General features: G+C 42.1%; 8 protein-coding genes across 8 annotated transcripts; 5 read left to right on the forward strand and 3 right to left on the reverse strand.

The window, feature by feature from the left end:
• Positions 1-63: 63 nt before the first annotated feature.
• Positions 64-528, reverse strand: SS1G_07887 (hypothetical protein; the record flags this gene model as incomplete). Its single annotated transcript, XM_001591211.1, has 2 exons — positions 64-249; positions 457-528. The coding sequence occupies 2 exons, from the start codon at positions 526-528 to the stop codon at positions 64-66; spliced, it is 258 nt and encodes an 85-aa protein (XP_001591261.1).
• Positions 529-1,362: 834 nt separating this feature from the next.
• On the reverse strand, positions 1,363-1,560 carry SS1G_07888 (predicted protein; the record flags this gene model as incomplete). Its single annotated transcript, XM_001591212.1, has 1 exon — positions 1,363-1,560. One exon carries the CDS (start codon positions 1,558-1,560, stop codon positions 1,363-1,365), a length of 198 nt encoding a protein of 65 aa, XP_001591262.1.
• Positions 1,561-3,418: 1,858 nt separating this feature from the next.
• On the forward strand, positions 3,419-5,204 carry SS1G_07889 (hypothetical protein; the record flags this gene model as incomplete). Its single annotated transcript, XM_001591213.1, has 4 exons — positions 3,419-3,802; positions 3,862-4,216; positions 4,268-4,818; positions 4,899-5,204. 4 exons carry the CDS (start codon positions 3,419-3,421, stop codon positions 5,202-5,204), a joined length of 1,596 nt encoding a protein of 531 aa, XP_001591263.1.
• A 2,848-nt stretch (positions 5,205-8,052) lies between these two features.
• On the forward strand, positions 8,053-10,310 carry SS1G_07890 (predicted protein; the record flags this gene model as incomplete). The annotated part of the gene is made up of 7 exons (XM_001591214.1): positions 8,053-8,061; positions 8,245-8,284; positions 8,876-8,909; positions 8,967-8,986; positions 9,502-9,524; positions 9,882-9,934; positions 10,181-10,310. 7 exons carry the CDS (start codon positions 8,053-8,055, stop codon positions 10,308-10,310), a joined length of 309 nt encoding a protein of 102 aa, XP_001591264.1.
• A 328-nt stretch (positions 10,311-10,638) lies between these two features.
• On the forward strand, positions 10,639-10,788 carry SS1G_07891 (predicted protein; the record flags this gene model as incomplete). Its single annotated transcript, XM_001591215.1, has 1 exon — positions 10,639-10,788. The coding sequence occupies one exon, from the start codon at positions 10,639-10,641 to the stop codon at positions 10,786-10,788; it is 150 nt and encodes a 49-aa protein (XP_001591265.1).
• Positions 10,789-12,409: 1,621 nt separating this feature from the next.
• On the forward strand, positions 12,410-14,429 carry SS1G_07892 (hypothetical protein; the record flags this gene model as incomplete). The annotated part of the gene is made up of 2 exons (XM_001591216.1): positions 12,410-12,661; positions 13,008-14,429. The coding sequence occupies 2 exons, from the start codon at positions 12,410-12,412 to the stop codon at positions 14,427-14,429; spliced, it is 1,674 nt and encodes a 557-aa protein (XP_001591266.1).
• A 1,355-nt stretch (positions 14,430-15,784) lies between these two features.
• SS1G_07893 (hypothetical protein) lies at positions 15,785-21,412 on the forward strand (the record flags this gene model as incomplete). The annotated part of the gene is made up of 6 exons (XM_001591217.1): positions 15,785-16,255; positions 16,368-19,663; positions 19,712-20,064; positions 20,136-20,191; positions 20,621-20,969; positions 21,285-21,412. 6 exons carry the CDS (start codon positions 15,785-15,787, stop codon positions 21,410-21,412), a joined length of 4,653 nt encoding a protein of 1,550 aa, XP_001591267.1.
• A 309-nt stretch (positions 21,413-21,721) lies between these two features.
• On the reverse strand, positions 21,722-22,174 carry SS1G_07894 (predicted protein; the record flags this gene model as incomplete). Its single annotated transcript, XM_001591218.1, has 1 exon — positions 21,722-22,174. The coding sequence occupies one exon, from the start codon at positions 22,172-22,174 to the stop codon at positions 21,722-21,724; it is 453 nt and encodes a 150-aa protein (XP_001591268.1).
• Between the last annotated feature and the right edge of the window lie 137 nt (positions 22,175-22,311).

The following is a 22,311-nucleotide window of genomic DNA, read 5'->3' on the forward strand; positions in this document are numbered from 1 at the left end:
TCCACATATTCGGAATTCACATCGATGTGATATGACTGCAGCCGTTGGGACCCGAGTATAAAATTATTGTTGAATAACATACCCTTCAGACAAAACACGTCCAGTCTCGGCGAGACCGGATTCCTCTTGAACACCTCTAATTCTTTGCTCAAGAATGGAGGAGACTTCGGTGGGGGAGGCTTTAGCATCAGATGCATAGCTTCGAACTGATTTTGAAGCTGCGTTGAAGGTTGCTGGAATGGCAGTGCGCTGTTGTGCAGAAAACGTTTAGTTAGCCGAAGTCCGAAAAATCCTCGTCAACAAGCTCTTGAAGCTTTCCCGAAGCTTAATAACATCAACACCATCACTTCCCAACGTCCATTGACACTATAGACAACATCTAATAAGATAGATATTGATAGGTAGCGAAGTGAAAATAGTGACATAGTAACGTAAGAAGTTTGTTTGTTGACGTACCGTGGCAATTCTGCCGGAAGCAGAAATTGCGCCCACCGTCCTGCTGGACTGCTTGAGAGCGTTTCTGAACATCTTGACCAAAGACTATGCGTTGAAGGGTATTAAGGAAAATCAATTGCTACAACAAGGCAATTGATAGAGAGGAGATTTAAAGTGGTGGAGGTAGAGTGGGTGGTATCAAGACCTTGCTGGAGGAAAATGGAGATTGTACTTCTCAAACAGCAGGAAAACTAAAACTAGCGTAGAAAATCACGTGTCGTAACTCTTTTTTGCTCATCTACCCGCGTTATTTCGGCATCGGAAGAAACCGTGGATGGAGTAATGGAGGAATGAAATTTTGGTGAGAACATCAACAGCATCAACAGCATCAACAGCATCAACAGCATCAACAGCATCAACAACATCAACAACCTCTCGCTGGTACTCGTACTGGGTTCAAAACTCTCATCGGTCAAGAGAGCAACCTACACCACGCACTCACATACACAAGCATCAAAGGTCAGAGTACCAGAATATCAAAGTACCCCCAAAATACAAGAGAGTATCCTGCTCGTATCAGTACTTTATCTCTTTTCACTCTCTCCCTTCTATACATACATATACATATACATATACATATACATATACATATTCATATTCATATACACTTACACATACACACATACATCCATCATACATATCTATATACATATTCCAAGGACCCCTCATTTTATTTCGTACCATACCAAAAGTCCCCTTTTTATTTTTGATACACCACGTATGAAACATTTTCAATATTCGAGGGACCCGAATACTAAGATTTACCTAACAATTACCTATTATTTTGATCGTTCTCTTCAATTAATCTTTTAAAAATCACGCTTTTTATGAATCCCTCAATACATTAAAACCCTGGCCTCGGAGGGATCATCTTGGTGTCATCTGATGAACGTCTGATAGGTAGGAAGATAGCATGGGTAAAGAACTACTTCCTGCCTCCTGCACCATTGCTGCTGTCATCGCACATGTAACTGCTTCGTACAGCTTCCACAAATTGAGGACCAAGCGGGCCATGGCTGTTGCCAAGAGTGCAGAATCGGATGAAGATTGCACCCATGGGGCCATGGGAAAACTCGAATCTTCCTTGACACCTTTTTTGCTTTCCAACAATATGGTCCATCAAGCCTCAACATTGAGCTTATTCACGAAAGTAGTATTCAATACTTCGGAACTACCCAATTAGTATCGGTCTGCATGTCCTATTCTATCTTTAAACCCCATGCACGATGTTTAGTCTATTGATTCATTGGCCCTACTTTACAAAAACACATCTATCTTGTCAATTATCCAAGGTAATGATGAGATAAGATGAATCCTTTCAATGCATATACGTATTTTGATATCGTTAGTTTATGTTTCTGTTTAAGTTTTTCCTGTACTACTCGGGGCTTGCTAAAGTACAAGCATTATGCGAAGTATCATGCGAATACCATGACCCCTCCAAAATTATCGTAAATGTGTTGTCGAAAGGTGGCGGTTTTTTCGATATCGCCGATAAACGTTGAGAAGTACTTTCAACGTCGAAAATTTAAGTGCTGACGCCTTGTAAATTCTATCATTTAGTACTGACATGAAAGACTACCCAATGTAGTAGCACATGCAGCTCTCTTGTCCAAACAGGTGCTGTACCTCGTCGCCATGCCGCCTCGTCCACATAAAGTAATCGGTAAGATTTGAAGGCTTGAAGCTGACCCTTCCTCCACTGTTCCCAATTGAGGATGGAAGCTTGTTCCTTCTGTTGGTCACTACCATGCAACTGAACGCAATTATATTTCCGATGGCTAGAACTGCATTAACCATGTCCAACTTGTTACGAGATGGAAGAAAGCAACAGTGTAGTGGCTTTGGCAGGCGGCAATATAGTTTAGTGCAAATGTTTGTATTAAAGGCGGGCAATATCCTCTGAAAATCTTGTTCTGATAGAAGTTATTAATGATCGCCATTGTTTGCGTGCTTTTATGCAGTTGCAGATGTCGGGACGCTCCTAATTTGCTGCCAGGGCATGATTCGCGTCCGCAGAGGTCGTACAGCATTGCATTTAACACACACCTTTTTTTCTAGAATCGCCAATACCGATTCGTCCAATAAGGTCTTCCAAATTATCCAACAGACGACATAATTCTCTGCAGCCGGGCTTTACTTCTGTACGCATCACAACTTCCCCGGCCGAGGCCCAAACTGCCGGGAAACTATCTTTGCTGATATTGGAAAGTTGAGGCACGAATTTATATCGACTGACCTCGAAGAATCTGCTAGACTGTACGACCAACGACATCTCTTGCATCAGTCATATATACGCACTTATGAACACACGCATGCAACAGTTCGATAGGCAGTACTGTAGTGGGTCCTGAACTCTAGAAATTATCCTATTCTCCTGAGTTTTTCACCAATCAAGGGCGTCTCACGTCACATACTTATAAACTGTCTAACGTGCTCCTGATTCGAGCCAATCCTCAAGTTCAATCGGGTCAGCTGGTCGTTCGAGGCTCCGAGCATAAATACATCCTTGGGTAGTTGTATGTGTGAGCACAGCATAGGAGTACAGCTTTCCTGGGAGAGAGACCTGCATTTTAATATAATTGCTTGCTTCAAACCTTTTGACTCGTCACCTGATCTTGCAATCAGTCCATAATTTTGATTCACCTTTGTGTGTGTGGATTATCCTTTGCATGGAGATAACAGTATTGTCTCTAATTAGACTAATACGAGCTTGTAAGTATTCATCAACTTTGATACGCAGTACAACCTAGAAGGGGATCTTTACCTCCGTGGTGAATCATCACCAACAGCATCTTTCAGTTGGCTTTATTGTTCTCTATAAAAACCACCACTTTCAACCTTATCTTCATAAATACTGATCAAGTACACAGCTCCACAAACTTTCACAAGCACTTATTTCGTTTTCAAACCAACACTCAAAATGCTTGGAGGAATAGCACGAACTAAAATCGCCCCAGCGGCCAAACACTGCCCCTCCCTTTTCACAAGATCAACAAGGGTGAAAACTGATGCAGTACCTCGAAAATGCGTCCAGATCGCATCACGAAACTTAACCTCGAAATCCAAAGTACCCCTCATTTCCACAAGACAATTTCGATCAAATGCATCAGGTCGAGCAGCTGTGACCGATCTTCCTATGTTCCATGATGGGCCTATGCCAGCACCCTACGAACCTCCAAATACTGCCAAAGTACCTGGATTACCAGTTTACGATTCTGCCCTTTCTGACAGGACCGCGTACTGGCAAAAGATTCCTCGCTGGAAAGATATCACTGAAGCTCAATTCTTGAAATACAAGTTTCATGTAAGTTCCCCAGTTCTATGAGCCATTCAAAGTTCACAAATGCTGATACATTTTCGCAGACAATTCATACCATATCCACTATAATGCAACTGGAAGTTTTCATGTTGGAAGTTTTACCACCGGTACTTCGGAGACACCCAGACTTCCCAGGCATTATAACCCGAGAAGACTTCATTGAGGATGTCAAAGAGGGAATCAAATTAGCGCCAATGTCGATTCGCCTGCCACCTCATATCCTGAGTATCATTGATTGGGAAAATCCATTTGATGATCCTATCCGTCGCCAATTTATTCCAATGAAATCAAGCAAACTAGAGGACCATCCAAAGGTTGAACTGGACTCGTTGCATGAGTCGGATGATTCTCCCGTAGAAGGCTTCGTTCATAGGTACTACGACAAAGCCTTATTCTTAGGTAAGTTTCCCTCACTTTCAAAGTAATCATCATGGTGCTGACTTATTCAAGCAACATCACAATGTCCGCTCTACTGTCGCTTTTGTACTCGTTCATGGTCCATCGGACCGGACATGCAAAACGTCAAGAAAACCACCTTTAAACCTCAGCGAAAACGCTGGGAAGATATCTTTACTTACATTGAAGATACCCCTCAACTCCAAGACATAGTTGTTTCTGGCGGAGACTGCTACATTTTAACCGCCGAAAATATTCGACTTATTGGTGAACGTCTCATCTCAATTCCCCACATCAAACGATTTCGCTTTGCCACAAAAGGCCTAGCTGTATCTCCTGCTCGCATTCTTGATGACAGCGATGGATGGGCAGCTGAGATGATTCGTCTTTCAGCTTTGGCTAAGAAGGCAGGCAAGAGTATGGCTATCCATACGCATTTCAATCATCCACGTGAAATGACCTGGGTTTCAAGAATGGCCCTTCAGAGACTACACGAAAATAATGTCACCGTGCGAAATCAAACTGTCTTACTTAAAGGCGTCAATGATGATGTAGCCACCATGAGTAACCTCATCAAAACTGTGGCTGATAATAACATTATTCCCGTACGTCTCCCCGTACCCACTCCCATCTCCTCAAGTTTTCGCTATTAATACAATGCCGTACACACACTAACATTTTCTAGTACTATGTTTACCAGGCCGATATGGTACAATATGTGGAAGATCTCCGCACGCCACTCTCAACAATCCTCCAACTCGAACGCCACATTCGCGGCTCCATCGGTGGTTTCGTAACACCCAACTTCGTCGTTGATCTTCCCGGTGGCGGCGGCAAACGTCTCGCCGCTTCATATGATTCCTACGATCCTATTACCGGCCGCTCAACATTCACCGCTCCAGCCGTCACTGGTAAAAACAAAGAGAACCGAGTCTACGAATACTGGGACCCTTTGCATTCTCTCCCCAAACCCACTTCTTCATCCTCCTAGAGGATTTGGTCATTCTCATTAAGTAAGATAATGGTAGATAGATAGTGCTTTGCTTTGGTGGTGCCTACGGAGTTGACCTTCGTTGGTGGTACAAGGGTACATATTCTGATCTTTTGATCTCCATCGCGCGCGCATGGTTTATTTAGTGCAATATTTCTGCATTCGAGTTTTTATCTTTCTTGATATCATCTGAGCGAGCAAACCTTAAAGACGATTTTCTTTCAAAGTTTTTTTTTCTTTCTATTTTGCTTGCTTACTCGCTTCGTTTTGCTTTGGTGGCGCGTTTGATCTTTTGGGACATACGGCAACTTCACAGTACATGCTTTTTGCTTCCACGATGGTAATCTGATTCGTTATGCTTCTTGAATTATGAATGATGGAACTGGGTTTCTTGAGCTGATGGTTAAAGGTTGAAAGATGGGTATATGGATGGATGGATGGTCGGATGGAAGGATCTGTATACTGCCATACATACCGGAAATGGGACGAAGAATCGATACCAATTTACTTTATTATTTTGGCCGACTTTGGCTTCAATGGTTGATAAGGGTGGAAAATTCTATTTGGGGTTTTGATGAAGGGATCATAAATATCTAGTCGTTAGTTTGCTTGCTTGCTCGCATGACAATCAAAAGTTATCTATTTTTTTTTTTAGCATGTTAATTTTATCGTGATTTTGACCTCTCACAACAAATCATCATTGACCTTGATACAAACTATCTCGTAAGATAACATAGCATATCCCATAGGTTCAAAAGGACCTAATAAAACGAGCAAGCGAATCACAGCTCTCCTTTAATATAATATCTTACTTGCATGTAGCCAGCCCTATAGCTAGCTACCTACCTATACACCGAATACAACCCATCCACAAGCAAGAAATATCCCATCGGGAAGCCCAAAATCGAACCCCTACATCTCCGATAACAGCCAAATCAAAAGGAAAAAAAAAAACAATAACACCTTCTAAGTTCTCACTCTCTCCCTAAAAAAATATTTTTTCCTCGTCTATCGCGCTGACCTTCTTTCTTGCTTACTGCGTATGTATATCCCTATGCATGCATACATGCATGTATACATACATATATCGAGGCTCAATTGCAATTGCAAGATTCCAATCAATACACGACCCGACCCATCCAGTTACTCCTAACCGTATCCCCGATTTAAGACGCCGAATACTTCGTAGATTACCCAGTAATTATTTAGGTATGTATGATTCCTCTTAGGTATAATGATATGTATGTAATATAATAAATATACCATAAGCGATCTATCCCGTCTCCTATTTCTCGTTTTTGTTTTCCCGAGAATGGAGGATAGAGAAGAGTGACTAGAGTAGAATAGAATGGAAATTTATTTCGCTTCCCGCTGTCTGCGGGAATACTACTTTGATTTCATGATGGCTCGATAGCTCGATGTCGGTTTGATGTTACTTCATCTTACTTATGTCCGTGCCATATTTTATCATCTCATATCGTATCGCGTCACGTTGTTGGTGTTGTTGGTGTTGGCATTGTGGTATTGGGGGATTAATGGATTGGTGAATTGATGGGTTGGAATTTTCCGTTTGTCTGAGACAGGGCTCGGGTTAGAGCCCGAGCCCGTATTGTCACTCTTTGGGTTTCTGGAGGGAGTGAGAGAGCGAGCGAGGGAGGGAGAGAGGTATTTGGGTGGGTGGATGGATGTGATTAGTTTGTGGGATTCATAGAAGTTGGATGGTATTTTTTTCTATTATCCTATTAATTTATTTTTCTATTGGTTTCTTGATTTCTTAGTTTTTGGTGCAGCAACGATACCTACTTTCTGAGATATGTAGCAATGAACCGAAATGAAATGAGGGGTTGATTCACGATGGAACATTTCTGCGCGTGTAGGAGTTGTGATATTGATGAATAAACAATACAGTACACTATCAACTTATCTAGAATAACATATTCCCGAACAGGATATCCCCACCATATAACCTTAACTTTACGATCATATTAGGAAATAAGGAGCCCAATAGTTAGTTGTTCAATTAAAGATTGGGTAATTATCTTGATGTGTAGCTAACTGTGCGGCGAAGATTGGTGGGTAATTTACCCTACCTACCTTATGGAGCTCGAGGAGGGGTTCCTTCGAATCGAAAAATGTATTATAATGTGATGTAATAACTGCTGTGATAGGGTTTTGTTGCATAGATATATAAGATACATATACGAGTATGTAAGACTTACATGTATATATTCATTTAGAGGGGTCATATCGATTATGTAATATATATATGTAGATATGTAGATGTTTCGTTTTTGGAGAGGGAATCAAGGATAAGTAATCTATTGCTCTGTATAGGGAAATGGTATAGATAGGTAGGGAAAGGAAGATGTGTACTCTGTATCAATCTGGAGATGGGTTGTTGAGCCTTAGCAAGATGTGATTAAATGAGCATCTGACGTTGGTGTCTTGGGCGGACTCCTTGTTATTCAGTATTTACTTTATGGTTGAGTATCACACTCAAATATTTGGAACAGAAAGGCTTCTAGAATAAAGTGACCTCATGTACAGAGTACTTACTTACTACTCACGAATATTAAAGTTCCTAACTACCAGTATATTCCCAGCTGATCTAAGGTTAGGTACTCATATTTTAAGTTAACATTACCATTACAAACTCGCAACAAAAGCATCACTACTGAAGTACCGGCCGGTATAAACCTTACCCCAACCATACCACCGAAAGAATCCCAACTAGCAGCACCCAAGAAAGAACACAGAATACTATACTATACTATACTAAAACCCAATAAAATAACGATAGACAACAAAAAGAGGGTTCAAGGAAGCAAACAAACCAGTCAACCACAGAATGAAGTACGTAAGTTACCGAGGAACCGGATACACTATTTAAAAAATGCATGGGATCTGGAGACCTTAGAGACAACAAACAATCATACCAAGTCAATGGTCATCCGAGACCGAATGGTTAAAATTGTTAAAATTGGGACGACAAATAATCTACCTACCTATCTTACTGGTAATTTTATACGAGGGATAATAGGAAGAGATCGACTTCTTGTTGGGGATGATCAGGGTTATTAGTAAGGTAGTTCTGTTCTGGTGTTCTATCGAATTTAGGAATTTATTAGAATAGTTGTTAGGTATTAGTTGGAATCTGGATGGAACACACACGCTCAGTTGGTAAGCTTAATCCAACGCAACCAAAGCAACAATCGTGAACCAGTAACGGCAAAGACCGAGATATACGGAGAATTGGAGTTATTAATTGGGATTGATGCTGCTTTTAAATTCTACATTCTACGTTCTGTCTAATGGATTATACTCTGGAATCTTTATGGGAATATTGGAATAATAAACTAACTAACCTTACAGAGTATATATACAGAATATGTTATCGAGAATTAATCCTGATATCCTGATATTATGATATTATGGTGTACGAAGTAAAGTAAAAGTACCTAGGTGAGGCTACCTAATAAGCCTTACCTTACCAACTATACAGCCACGATAACGCAAACACAGCATAGCATAATTCACGGAGTATAATGAGATGATGCATGCGAGGATGCGTGCTGGGGGGAAATAAATCATGTGATACGTGTGATATCAATAAATATTCTGTTCTGTAGCAGATAAGTTTTAATAATGATAATGATACTGATACTTCTCAGGTTTTGGTGGTATGGGGGTTTTGGGGATGGGAAGGTGGGGAATTAATTGTTTGAATTGTTTGGAGAGAAATTTTTTGCTGAGGATATCTAGTACCTACCTAGTAGCTATAGGTAGGTTATTCTTATGAAATTATAATCTTACTATGTATGACTTTATCGGAACATCTTGGAGTTATGATTAAGAATTTATATGAGAGGATATACATACATATACCTAGAAAGTAAATCCCATAGCTTATATTCTGTTAGATACGGGGGTTAATATCTAACCTACCTACTCAGGTAGGTATCTAAGTAAGATTATAATAATGCATCTCCGTAGTTTTCAGTTCCCTCCATAGCATCACATCATAACATAGGTATCATATGAAAATCTTCTTCTCCGTACTCTACTCTAGAAGACATTTTCCTGTACGGGTACCAATATTAAGACTCTTACATCGAACATATGCATCCAAACCAACGCACAGATTTGCACTGTCCCAATTTCAGATTACATAAATTTAAACGATGGACCACCGGACCTAACCTATCTATCTCCTCTCTTTTCCCAATTCCGTAAAGCTCCCGCTTTTATTCGATGGATGGACAGTTGTCATGTTAACATTAGCTAACTAGCTAGCTAGCTGCCGCCAGCCGTGCGGAGCAAGTAAGTACACTGTACAGTAAGTGGGCGGAAGGATCTGACCGCTCCTCCTCGCCGCTGACCATCCACAAGGCTTCGATCGGGGGGCTCCTCTCCTATACTCCGTACATCTATCTACGGTCCTACACCGAGCACGAGCACAGTCCGCGTAGGAATATCATGTTGGTTTTCGTACATTTTGTATATTGGCTTACGTGAAAAATTACTATTTGTGAACGACGAGTTAGAACTTATAACTCTTGGCGTCATTCTTGCATGTTTTCACGAAGCTATAGCGAGAGCTTATGCAAGGGGATACTTTCGTATCTCTACTACCTACGTACAGACGGGAATTTTGTATCCTGACCTAACTTGCTGCAGTACATCTCTCAATTACTTTCGGACGATTCGAATGTGATCCACGAAACCACGAGGTTTGCACTGCTCGGTGCCATGCGTTTGCTGTAGCACATAAACAAGGATGCAGGTCCAGTTTGATGCGGCGCGGTGCGTTCGTTCTATATTGCTCCCATAGATTGCTTTTGCTTACGAAATTAAACACATTTTGCTTTTTATTCCACAGCTTCCACTACTTCCTGCAAATATAACAGGAAGATATTGCAGTACTGTACCACTTATGCTTCTTCTGGGGTGTAACGATAAAACTAACCGAATGCGAGGATCGACTGCTATGTTGGTAAATATGTTATACCCATTGACCCTGTGCTCCCTGATGTTGTGGTTTGCTCACGGCGGCAAGGCAGTGTGCACTCCTGTGGCTCCGGACTACAAGCTACCGGTATTGTTTGAGCAAGCCTCAATCTTCTGGCTCTCAGGATAGCACCGGTAGCTCGGGTGTTTTTCGACCATTTTGAAACCCAGCTTGGACTGTTTATCCTGGTGGATAATATGCCTGGGACTCTCATACGATTGACCGTGGTGCTGGCTGTAGTCCTGCGGCTCCGGCTATCATATATGCTCTTGAGATAGTGCTTGAGTGCGTCTTATCCCTGCTGGTCAGGGAACAACGAAGCCTGTGTAGTGATTCCAGAAGGTATATCGTATATCCTTCTCCCATGTAAGTTCTTGATCATCTTGTTCTTTAGAATCTAGGAGCAAGTCAGTTCGAATAGAAAAAATGATTGAAAGGGTTCTGGATGGTTGGAGTCTGCTTTACGAAGGAGGTGAGGCAAGCGCGGATATCCTAACTTCAGATCGATCGTGTGGGAAGAGACCCATGTCGCTTGCTTGTGCTCGTACTCTTCCTCGTGGAGATGTAAAACAATGATATGAAGGTAGAAGCGTTATATTTTAAAGACGCGGTTCGCGCAGAATTTGAAGTCTCCGCTGGTATCATTATGAGATAAGAACGGAGGTTTTGAAGCTTTCTTTCTCCAACTAGCATGTTTCGAGTATATACCCTGCGAAATCTATGAGATAGATAATGATTGGCTATGAGATACTGATAGTATCACGCGGGAGTGATATGACGTCTTGAGCAACGGTACAACTGATCAACATATAGAGCACGGTTTCATCGATATTGAAGTGATAAATTCTGGGCTGTAGGTCAGCACACTGGTGTACTCACAATCACGTGGTATTCTTCATCCCATACGAGGGTTATTGGTGATTGGTGAGTCGTGTGATTCTTGTGCAGATACTCCAGAGACCTCGGGTTACCTTCACGAGTATGGCCTAAATGAAAGTTGTGTTTGCATACATATGTACTAGGTATGTATAGCATGTAGTATGCATTTATATCACAAATAATCAATGTTACAAAATAACTGTTGTATAACGGTTTTATGTCCGTTATCCGTGGGAGTAATATCCTCCGCACAGTATCACATGTATGTGCAACATATCCTGTCTAATATAAGGTTATGGAAAAGAGAAAAGACGAAAAGTGCGAAAGAGGCATTTCTTTGAATTCGAACACGAACAATGTCCCCAAAAAAAGAACGCCCAAGGAATTTTCTAAGGATTTTACCTCTATTTGAAAACAATATAAATGCTTGTTTGGTTCCTATGCCAAAAACAACCGGTGAACCACCACTTTGTTTGCTTCGATTGCTATGATCAAATTTTGATCTTTGTCTGTCATACCCCCTCTTATATTCTTTCGAAAGCGCAGTAGAAAAGTAAGGATCCTCCATGGATATTCATAAACAAGGCCAATTTATTGGTTGAAGCTTGTGCCTGCATACCACAACCCTTGAATAAAACCCCTGTGCTTCCAGAACGGACGTGGAGATCTCTAGGCAAATCAGGAATCAATATTGACAATTTTGAATCATAGCGATGGGAATAAACACAAACGAGTCAACAACCTTACCTTTACCTCTTTACCTCGGTGGAGGGATAAAAAAGAGAGACAACGAGCTAGTGAGAAAGGCCGCCCAGGAGTCACAATGGGCGGTTACCGTGATCGTCGAAAGCAACGGGTCTCAATATCATTGATTGGAATCATCAGATGAACTTCTTAGATCTTCCGACTCCTTCTACTTTCTCTCCACATGTTCTCCAAATCTTATCCCCAGTCTTTTGCTTGCTTCCAGTTGTATGATAGAGCTTGTTCCGATCCAACCATTGTTTGTTCCTCATCTCATATGCCAAGTGAACTATAATAGAATCGAGTTACTTTACTTTTAGAGGCTCATACGGATCCATAATCTCCATAGTACTCCGTACTATACCCATACGTTACCAAATCTTTGAGCTCCCTGGTAGAATCAGTCCGGGGTTGCACACACCATACCGGTAAGAACCCAATAACCTTTTATATCTGAGGTCCCGTCGCAAGGAGATTCGCAACGGAGTGCATGATGCATTAGCTGGAGACAACAAATCCGAACAGCCACTCAGTCTTACTATCTTCTGAATCCTTCTGGACTTGATATTCGGTCATGGCGTCAAAATCGAAAGAGCGGAAGCTATACATCACCCCGATCTACTCCCTCCCGGCCTCGACACGTCTCTCGACTTCGAACCTCTTCTCGCCAACTGCTCTCGAAAAACCTTCATTCGATATTCGACCCGAATCTTCGCCGGCTCTTCCAACGTCAAGCCTATACCGAAAGCATCATCAAAAGGAAATGAGTGGATATGTTACTACGGATGAGGAATTTCATGCTCTTCCCCCAGCTTTAAAACGGAAGGTATATATATCACTCTCGTCATTATACTTTAGCATGGTTATCACAATTTAACAAGGTTGGGGTTTCATTTCTTATTTCAGGGTTGAGCTATCGAAAAAGTAGAAGCTATGTAGCTTAGCCTGTGTCTGTGAGGCGCCGTCGAAAGCTAGGTCTTTCATTAGTATGCTTAGTAGTGTCTTCCCGCGTGGGCGAGCGCTAGATCTTTCGAATTTATACTGGCGGCGGGATCTGCAGACGCTTTGAACACACAAGCATGCAGGTACAAGAGACGGTGGTTTTGCAATTCTTCTCATGCGGTTGTGACCGGTATTGATCAAAGATGGGTACTGACCGAACGCTTTCGCAGTATTTTTCCACTCTGGAGCGCCTTCGATTCGCACAAAGCTCTAGGTCGAATGCCTTGAATGATCTTCCCGTGCAGACCACCCGTAAGAGCTCGATTGCGGACCGCCGCGGTTTAAAAATTTCAGAACTCGAGCCTAGACGCAGGTCTTCCAAACCATCAAAAAAGAAGAAGGAACAATCGGTCTCTCATAGCAATGATAAATCTTGGTATTTAAGTAATTACGAAACATTCCCGGATACCATCAAAAGGAAACAATTCTCGAGCGAAGAACAGGCTGTTTTGTCAGGCAGGATACGAGAGGCAGTTATTTTAGATGCCGCGGACGAAAACCTCATAATTCGAAGACGATCTCGTCGTAAGGCGTCTGAGCCACCGATACTATCTCCAAGCTTTAAAAGCTCCGTCTTCAGTGGGAAAACTAGCGGTAGTCGCAGGAGAGCCTCATTATCCAGTATGGCAGATACGTTTTTTGATAGCATCCATTGGATTGATGAAGAGCCTAAATTGGACCTTCATTTGGATGATTATCATGCTTCGATATTCCCTTCTCTAAACAGTGATCGGAAACCATCATTTCGACGACAAATGTCGATTTCGAAACTTCCATTTGGAAGAAGTCCCATACATTCTCCGGAGCCTAAATCTCCAAGCATAATATCACCTACCTTCAGCACACATTCTCGTTCAAAATCTCGAGGTCTTCCAGCCGGTGGACCAAAGCACGCCGCAAGACACAAAGTTAATTCCTCCTTATCATCGATCGACCCTAACGCAACACATTATCAAGATCCTGAAGCACGACTAAAACTACGAGTTTACTTAGCATCACCACAAAAATTTGACGAAATAATCGAGTTTGGATTTCCATCTATGGACGCCACAGTGGGAACACCAGACAGGGAGAATAGACCCCCGAAATTAATATCCAGACGCTCGTCGAGGGATATGTTGAGGAAGAAAATATCGAGTCCGGCATTTGAGCACACATTCTTTAACGACGACACAGCTTCATTATTCGAAGACGATAGATCAATGGCTGACTCCGACGCACCTATAACACCACTAGAATACGAAAGCGGATTTCCATCACAGCGATCCCCATCATATTATTACGGCAAACCTCTTGCAGATTACCAGCCAGGCAATACTAAACTACCCGGCAAACAGCAAGATTCATATACGCAATGTATGGCAGGAAATCGGGAACCCACCTTAAGAATGACACTTACACGGCAGGACCTCCGAGATGAAAGTGCTATATACGGATGGCAATCCAAAGAGCCGCTAATAATGGAAGATGTGGAAAATCAAAAATGTTTACGGCCCATAGGCGGAGTGGATAGTTGGGGATCAATCGAGAAGGAAAATGGAGTCGTAAAACGATTTTGGAAAAAAGTTAAGAGTCAGCGGAAACCGTCGTGATCGTTATTGTTATTGTTACTGTTACTGTTACTGTTACTGGCTGGATGGCATGTTTATATTTATATCTACATCAGAAAGTTATATTCTTTGTCGAGTATTTTTAGCGGGATCTTTTTTTCTTGTATTTATCTATCTAGGTATCTATCTATTCTATTCTATTCTATTCATTTTGTCGGCATTGGGCTTTGTAAGATTATTTACTTGGTACTGGTGGTGTCTCTCTTATGTTGGGTTTGGTTGCGTGTATGCATGCAGGCTGGGTTTGTATGTATGGCGATGTGAATAGATAGGGGGTTTTGAGTCTGAGATTGAGATTGAGATTGATTTATTGGGCTGGGGCTAATGAGGTTCGTTATGGACTCGTTTTTGGAGAGTGTATTTGTAAGATTATGTTTATTGAAGGGAGTGAGAGGGAGTGAATCTTTGTGTATATTTTATTAGTTGGAGGGAGTGAGTGTTTTGTTCGCTAAACTCCTTGGACATGTAGTTAGTGATGTTTGGGGTTTGAGGTTGATGAGGAGTATTTTAAAGGGCTTGGGGGTTCTAGATTGTTTGGTTATTGGGGTGGATTTGACGGGTTGATATGGGGGGATAGGGTTGATACAGCGGGATTTGGTGTATTATGTTGAATGGGTTCAGGAAAGGACTGCTGTCTATCTGGAATCTGGAAATCTTGATCGATGCTAGAGCAATATGGTGGAAGGATTGTTTAAATAGAGTTAATACCTACCTACACTTTTTACACTGGCATTAATCATATTTCCATAGCGGAAAGAATAATGTATTGAGAAGAATTAGCCGCTGCCATGGTGCTTGACAAAGAACATTCCTCCAAACGTCCAGGCTTACGTTCACGGTAAGGTTAACGGTCATTAATTATCGTTCATATTCCGCAGTTGTGATAAACAACAGGTGATTGCAGTGAATAAAAACCCCGTACTCCGGATATAATTATCTATCTACGGAGAAGTCTCAAATAGAATAATATTGATACATTTGATAGTCTTACATTAAAAATAAATATTCTCCACCACAATTTGTACCAGAAATAGATCTTTAACGTCAATCTGGTTCTTGCTTGATTCATCATTGATAGGTCCGATCCGACCAAGTTTGAGGCACATGGGTGGTGTGGCGCAAAAAGTGCCTGAAACGAATAGCTACCACCATCATCAAGGCGGTTTCCAAAAGACACGCAATCCATTTTACGCTTTCTTGTTATTACCAACCTTTACTTTACTCTATCAAATTGACCACAGAAACACAATACTACATATTCCCGTCATCAACGAGTCGCCATTTGGTGATCCTTATCGAAGCTTCATGCGCTCCGGTATCACACCCAATTCGCGAAGATGAGGCTACGGAGCTCTGAGACAGGATGGCGGTGCCTTCTAATATCAACACTCCTCTGCACCGGCGCATGGGGAAAGAAAGATGCGCCTGGGGTGAGTTACGCTAAATTAGAACATACACCACACAATTTGCAATACTTTGACGATTCCGATGTCCTGCTGTATGAGGATAGAGTAGATGCGGTTGTGTGGAGGTCGGCCGATGCAGGAGAGACATGGAAGAAAATCGATGCCGTTCCTGCGGGCAAAATGTTGGAAATCTCAATGCATCCATACGATCCAAAGAGAGCATACATTATAACGTCGGAGAAAAGTCATTGGGCAACGAAGGATAGAGGAGAGCATTGGGAGAAGTTTGATACGGAGTCTAAAGCTAGTGTATTCAGGCCGGCCTTGAGTTATCATGCAGCAGATCCGGATAGGATTCTTTTCAATGCGATGGACTGCACGGGGATCTTCTGCGAAGAATTGGTGAGAAGATATGATCTTTGTTAAAAGTCATTTGCTGATATTTTCCAACAGACTCTGTACACCACCAACGGATTTGTCGAAACTCCTAAATTCCTACGTTCTGATACCGTAGGCTGTGTCTGGGCAGTCTCATCACCGGAGTTTACAACTGATCAGAAGGACCTTGACAAGCGGCCGGATTCTGTGTGTAGCCAAAGGCAAATATTCTCCATGGAGAGAGAACTACCGACTTGTCATCTCTGACGACTTCTTCACTTCGGACCACAATGATATACAAGAATTTGAGCCGGAGCTAGAGCGAGGTCGGACGGTCCAAGGAATTGTTGAAATTGTATCTCATAAGAAGTTCTTGATCACCGCTGCAGGTGCTGCCCGTACTGATGAGCTGGCATTTTATGTTTCCCATGATGCCATTAAATGGCACCGAGCAGAATTTCCGCACAACCCTAAGTTGACGCAGAAGGCATATACAATCTTGGAAGGAACCAATTACAGTCTTCAAATCGATGTTCTGAGCACGCGTCCACTCAATGCTATGGGGGCCATGTTCACTAGTAATTCGAATGGAACATATTTCACCCGAAATATTGAGCACACAAATAGAGATATGGATGGCATTGTTGACTTCGAGAAGATAGCCGGAGTTCAAGGAATTGTGATGGTTAACGTGGTTGATAACTTCGAGAAAGTCGAGGAAAGTATTTTTGAGACGAAGAATATCAAGTCAAAAATCAGTTTTGATGATGGACGAACTTGGCAACCTCTCAAGGTAAAAGATAAAGATCTGCACCTTCACTCCGTTACAGAATTGGACAATTCTGGCCGGGTCTTCTCCAGTCCGGCTCCCGGTCTAGTCATGGGAAATGGTAACACAGGAGATTTCTTGGGTAAATGGGATAAAGCGAACCTTTATGTGTCAGATGATGCAGGAGTCACATGGCATCATGCTCTCGATGGACCGCACAAGTACGAATTTGGAGATCAGGGATCCATCCTGGTGGCAGTACATGATGACCATACAAAGGTCGTCAAGTACTCATTAAACCACGGCAAAGATTGGAAGGAACTCGAACTCAAGCATAAAATCCGTCCACTCCAGTTGGTCACAACTTCGGATTCGACAAGTCTCAAGTTTCTCCTAATTGGTTTGGATGAATCCGACAAGAAGGAGACTTACTATATGATCGCACTTAACTTTGACGAAATGCACGAAAAACAATGCAAAAAAGATGATATGGAGAAATGGTACGCGAGGCTAGACCATGATGGCAACCCCGCTTGTCTCATGGGCCACACCCAATATTTTGAACGTCGCAAGGCCGACGCAGATTGTTTCAACAAACAAGAATTCAAAGTTCCAGTTGTTCAAACAGACAATTGTCCTTGCACTGATGCTGATTTCGAGTGCGATTACAACTTTATCAGAAGTGATGATGGCAAAGAATGTATACAAAAAGGTGCTTTAGTCGTTCCCGAAGGTAGCTGTAAAGCGTCCGGTGCTGATGAAAAATTCCTTGGTTCTTCCGGATGGCGTTTGATAACAGGAAATACATGTAAGCGAGAAAGTGGCAAGCAGAAGGACGATCCAGTTGAACATAAATGCGCGACTGCCGTGGGTCCTCCTGCTTCCGGTAAAGGGAATTCGACAGAATTCACATTCAAGGGCAAAGCATTCCTTGACAAACAATATCTCGAGCGAACTGGCATCAGTAAGAACATTGATGAAACAATCGTATTACAAACCGACCAAAATTCTATTTGGCTCACTCACGATCATGGAAAAAGGTGGAAGCAAATCTTGAAGGATGAAGATATCGTTCGAATTTACACCAATCAGTATTTCAATGATGTGGTGTTTTTCTTGACAAAAACGGATAAGGTTTTCTACTCTGTTGATCGTGGAGAGAATATTAGGAGCTTCAAGACCCCTCATCCACCAGACCATGACGCCACCATAATGAATTTCCATCCTAGAAATAAGGACTGGTTCATTTGGATGGGCGAGCAGTGTGATGGTCGTGATAACTGTCACACGGAAGCTTCACTCACGCAAGACCGAGGAGATAGCTGGAAAACGATTCAGCGGTATGTCCGAAAGTGCGAGTTCATCAAGGAAGCCGCAAATCAAAAACGTAACGACAAATTGATTTATTGCGAAACCAAAGAACGCGAAAACAATGAAGTCGATAACCCATATCAACTTGTCTCCAGTACGGACTTCTTCGACCAGCCTCCTACTGTGCACTTCAGTAATGTGGTTGATTTCGCTACGATGTCCGAGTTCATTGTTGTCGCCACCAAGGATAAGGAGCATAAAACTTTGAAAGTCGACGCGAGTTTTGATGGAGTTACTTTCGCTGACGCCAAGTTCCCACATGGGTTTGAAATGGATCACCAAGTTGGCTACACTGTGCTCGATAGCTCCACTCATTCTGTATTCCTTCATGTCACAACCAATAATGAGCAGGGTTACGAATATGGATCCATCATGAAAAGTAATTCTAATGGTACTTCGTACGTCTTGAGTCTAAATGCTGTGGACAGAGACAGCGCTGGTTATGTGGACTTTGAGAAAATGTTTGGCCTTGAAGGAGTCGCAATGGTCAACGTTGTTGCGAATGCAGGATCTAAGAACTATAAGAAGGAGAAAAAGAGGTTAAAGACTCTGATTACTCACAATGATGGTGCGGAATGGGATGCATTGAAGCCTCCTGCAAAAGCCCCCGACGGGAAGAAATGGGGATGCAGTGGCTCATTGGATAAATGTTCATTGAATATTCATGGTTATACTGAGAGATCTGACAAATCCCATACATTCTCGTCTCAATCAGCCATTGGATTAATGCTGGGTGTTGGCAATGTTGGGGAGTTTCTCACTGATTACAAAGATGCCGATACATTCATGACCGCGGATGGTGGTATCAACTGGAAGTTCGTCAAAAAGGGAGCTTACATGTGGGAATTTGGAGATCAAGGATCGATCATCGTCATTGTGAAAGAGCATGCATCTGTTAATGTCGTTCACTATTCTATTAACGAGGGAGATACTTGGGTCGATTACAAATTCTCCGATGCTGAAATGAAAGTTGAAGATATTACTACTGTCCCGAGTGACAATTCACAAAATTTCATCCTTTGGGGTGTTATTGATGGTAGTCTCACAGCTATCAATCTTGACTTTTCTGGTTTGAGAAAAAAGCAGTGCGATCTCGATGAGAAAAATGTTGAAGGAGGAGATTATTACCTCTGGCAACCAAAACATCCTAAGCAAGATGACGACTGTCTCTTTGGTCATGTTTCGCAATATCATCGAAAGAGAACTGATGCTGATTGTTATAATGGAAAATTGATTCCTTCTTTGCACAATATTGCCAGGAACTGCACTTGTACTAGACGAGACTTTGAGTGGTATGTTTCTTTATTATATTGAATTGATAGAAACTAATGTGAAACCAGTGACCTTAACTACGAGCGTCAAGGTGATGGATCTTGTGCCCTTGTCAAAGGTTATTCACCACCGGATCACTCTGCAATATGCCGTATCGATGAGACGACCTCGGAATACTATAAACCTACAGGCTATCGACGACTTCCACTTACTACCTGTGAAGGAGGAAAGCAAATGGATGTTAGTGATGAAGCATTCCCTTGCGCCGGACATGAAGATGAATTCAACAAGAAACACGCAGCTTCTGGCTGGGCTATATTCTTCGCGGTTATTATCCCGATTGGTATAGCTACTGCTGTAGGATTCTGGGTATGGCGCAATTGGAGTGGGAAATTCGGTCAAATTCGTTTGGGTGAACAATGTACGTGTTTCGTTTAACTTGAACCCCTCGAATGATTTTCTATTAAGCATACTTACTAACCAAACTCAAAGCATCTTTCGATGGCGAAGCTCCATACATCAAATATCCAGTAATGTTCGTGGCTGCAGTAGTTTCTGTAGCTCAAGCAACTCCCCTGCTAGCATCTTCGCTTTGGCGTTCGGCTTCAGGAGCCTTAGGTAGAGGTGCATCTTCGAATAGAAGGTTTACGACGAGAGATAGTTTTGCGAGGGGTAGAGGTGATTATGCGGTTGTGGGATGAAGATGAAGGAGAGTTGTTGGGTGATGATAGTGATGATGAGTTTTGAAAGGGGTTGAACTTTGTGTTTTTGGAACGAATGTGGTTAGGTGGATTGGGGATTAGGGCGGAATTTATCTTTTATGAGTGTTTTTGGGTATGATTGGTGTAGATGTATGGAATAGGATTAGGATTAGGGAGTAGCATTGAGATTATGAATGGGATTGAGATTGAGATTGAGGCGCTGAATTGGATTGATTTAGATGGGAGATTTCGTGGTTTTTGATGTGAGGAGGTTAGGTTGAGATGTGGGGGATTTATGGAGATAAAGATGAAGATCGGATGGAATGGAATGGAATGGAAATGCAGATGGGGATGGGGCTGAAGATGAAGATGAAGATTAAAAGGGTGAAAAAGAGGAAAGGAGGAAAAGAAGAAAAGAAAGAAACGGTCATTGTATATTATAAACGAACAAACAGACAGACAGAGAGAAGCCTTTCACTTCCCCTTTCCGCTTTTGGTCGAAAAATGAAAGATACGGAATGGGAGGGGAGGGGAGGACAGGCGAGGAGAGGGGAGGAGAGTTATGAAATTTTTTATTACAAGTGTGTGTTGTTTTTGTATTTGTTGTGTTGTTGTTTGAGAATGGGTAAGGTGAGGTAAGATAATGGATAATTCTTGTATTTATTTATTGTGATTGTGACTGTAATGAGGTAGGTAAGGTAAGGTTAGGTTAATGAATATTAGTATATATTGGTAGATACTGGGTAAGTGGATTATGTGATTATAATGCGGAGGAGTATTTTGCGTATTGATTTAGATAAAATACTGAGTACTGAGGTTATTGAAAGGAATATACGGGTAGGTAGTGGATTGGAACATGCAGTGTTGGATTGATGTATATGGATTTTCTTCTTATTCTTCTTTATATCCATATCGATGCTCATATCTACATCTTTTATAGGTCTAGGTATAGTTGGGTATAAATACAAGTGCAATATCTATATACCACTCACCAGTTGTACTCACATCTTTATCTATCTCGGGATATCCGGTACAGGACAAGAGAATAAAAAGAGAGAGAAAGATTGATATCTCTGAATAGCTTAGTAAATATCATGAATAAATGGAAGATATCTAATCAATCCCATTCATTCATTATATTAATTCCACATATTCATTTCTAGGTAAGTTATTTTTCCTTCTTTCTTCCTCTCAAAATCTTCAAACCCGCTTCCCTTGCTCTTCTCAAATAAAAAACCAAAAACATACTCACACCCCTTCCTCAAAAATCAAAATCAAAACCCAAACCCACCACCCTCACCCCCAACCCACCCCACATAAAACACAAACCCCAAATGCCCCATCCAAAACAACCCCGAAACACGTACTCTCCCCGAATCAGCCGGAAAGAGTAGTTTGTTGCGCGCCCGTCGTAGAATTAATCCCCGTAGCAGCGATGCCCATTCCGTTCGTACTGGAGGTACTGGAGGGAGGTGCTATGATGAGTGTAGATTGGGAGGGAGTTTCTGAAGAAGATGGAGAGGTGGGGGCGTTGTTACTACTGAATAGAGATGTGGTTATTGATTTTAGAGTGGAGTCTGTGGTTGTTGCGGGGGAGGAATCCATTGCTGCGGTTCCGGTTTCTGTTCCTGTTTGGGTGGAGTTTTGGTATGGGCCGGTGAGCATGCCTGTGCCGTAGTTGTTTATATTGTTGCTGCCGGTTGCATAGGGTGATCCTGAAATGTAGCCAGTACCGGTGCCGGTGCTGGCGTCGCATGTAGAGGATGGTAGTCCATCCTGTGGTTGTGGCTCCAGGTTGTGGAGCCGCTGGTATTTGTTTCCCTGGTGCATTAGGATGAGGTAGGTAGAGTATCTGATGCGGTAATTTCTGAAGCATATGTTGGGGTAGCTGATGCGTCAATGTCTGAAGCATATGCTGTGATAGTCGGTGGATGTAACGCTGACGCCTGTTCCCCATGTAGGTTTAT

Source organism: Sclerotinia sclerotiorum, genomic scaffold (genome assembly GCF_000146945.2).
Source record: "Sclerotinia sclerotiorum 1980 UF-70 scaffold_10 genomic scaffold, whole genome shotgun sequence".
NCBI lineage: Eukaryota > Fungi > Ascomycota > Leotiomycetes > Helotiales > Sclerotiniaceae > Sclerotinia > Sclerotinia sclerotiorum.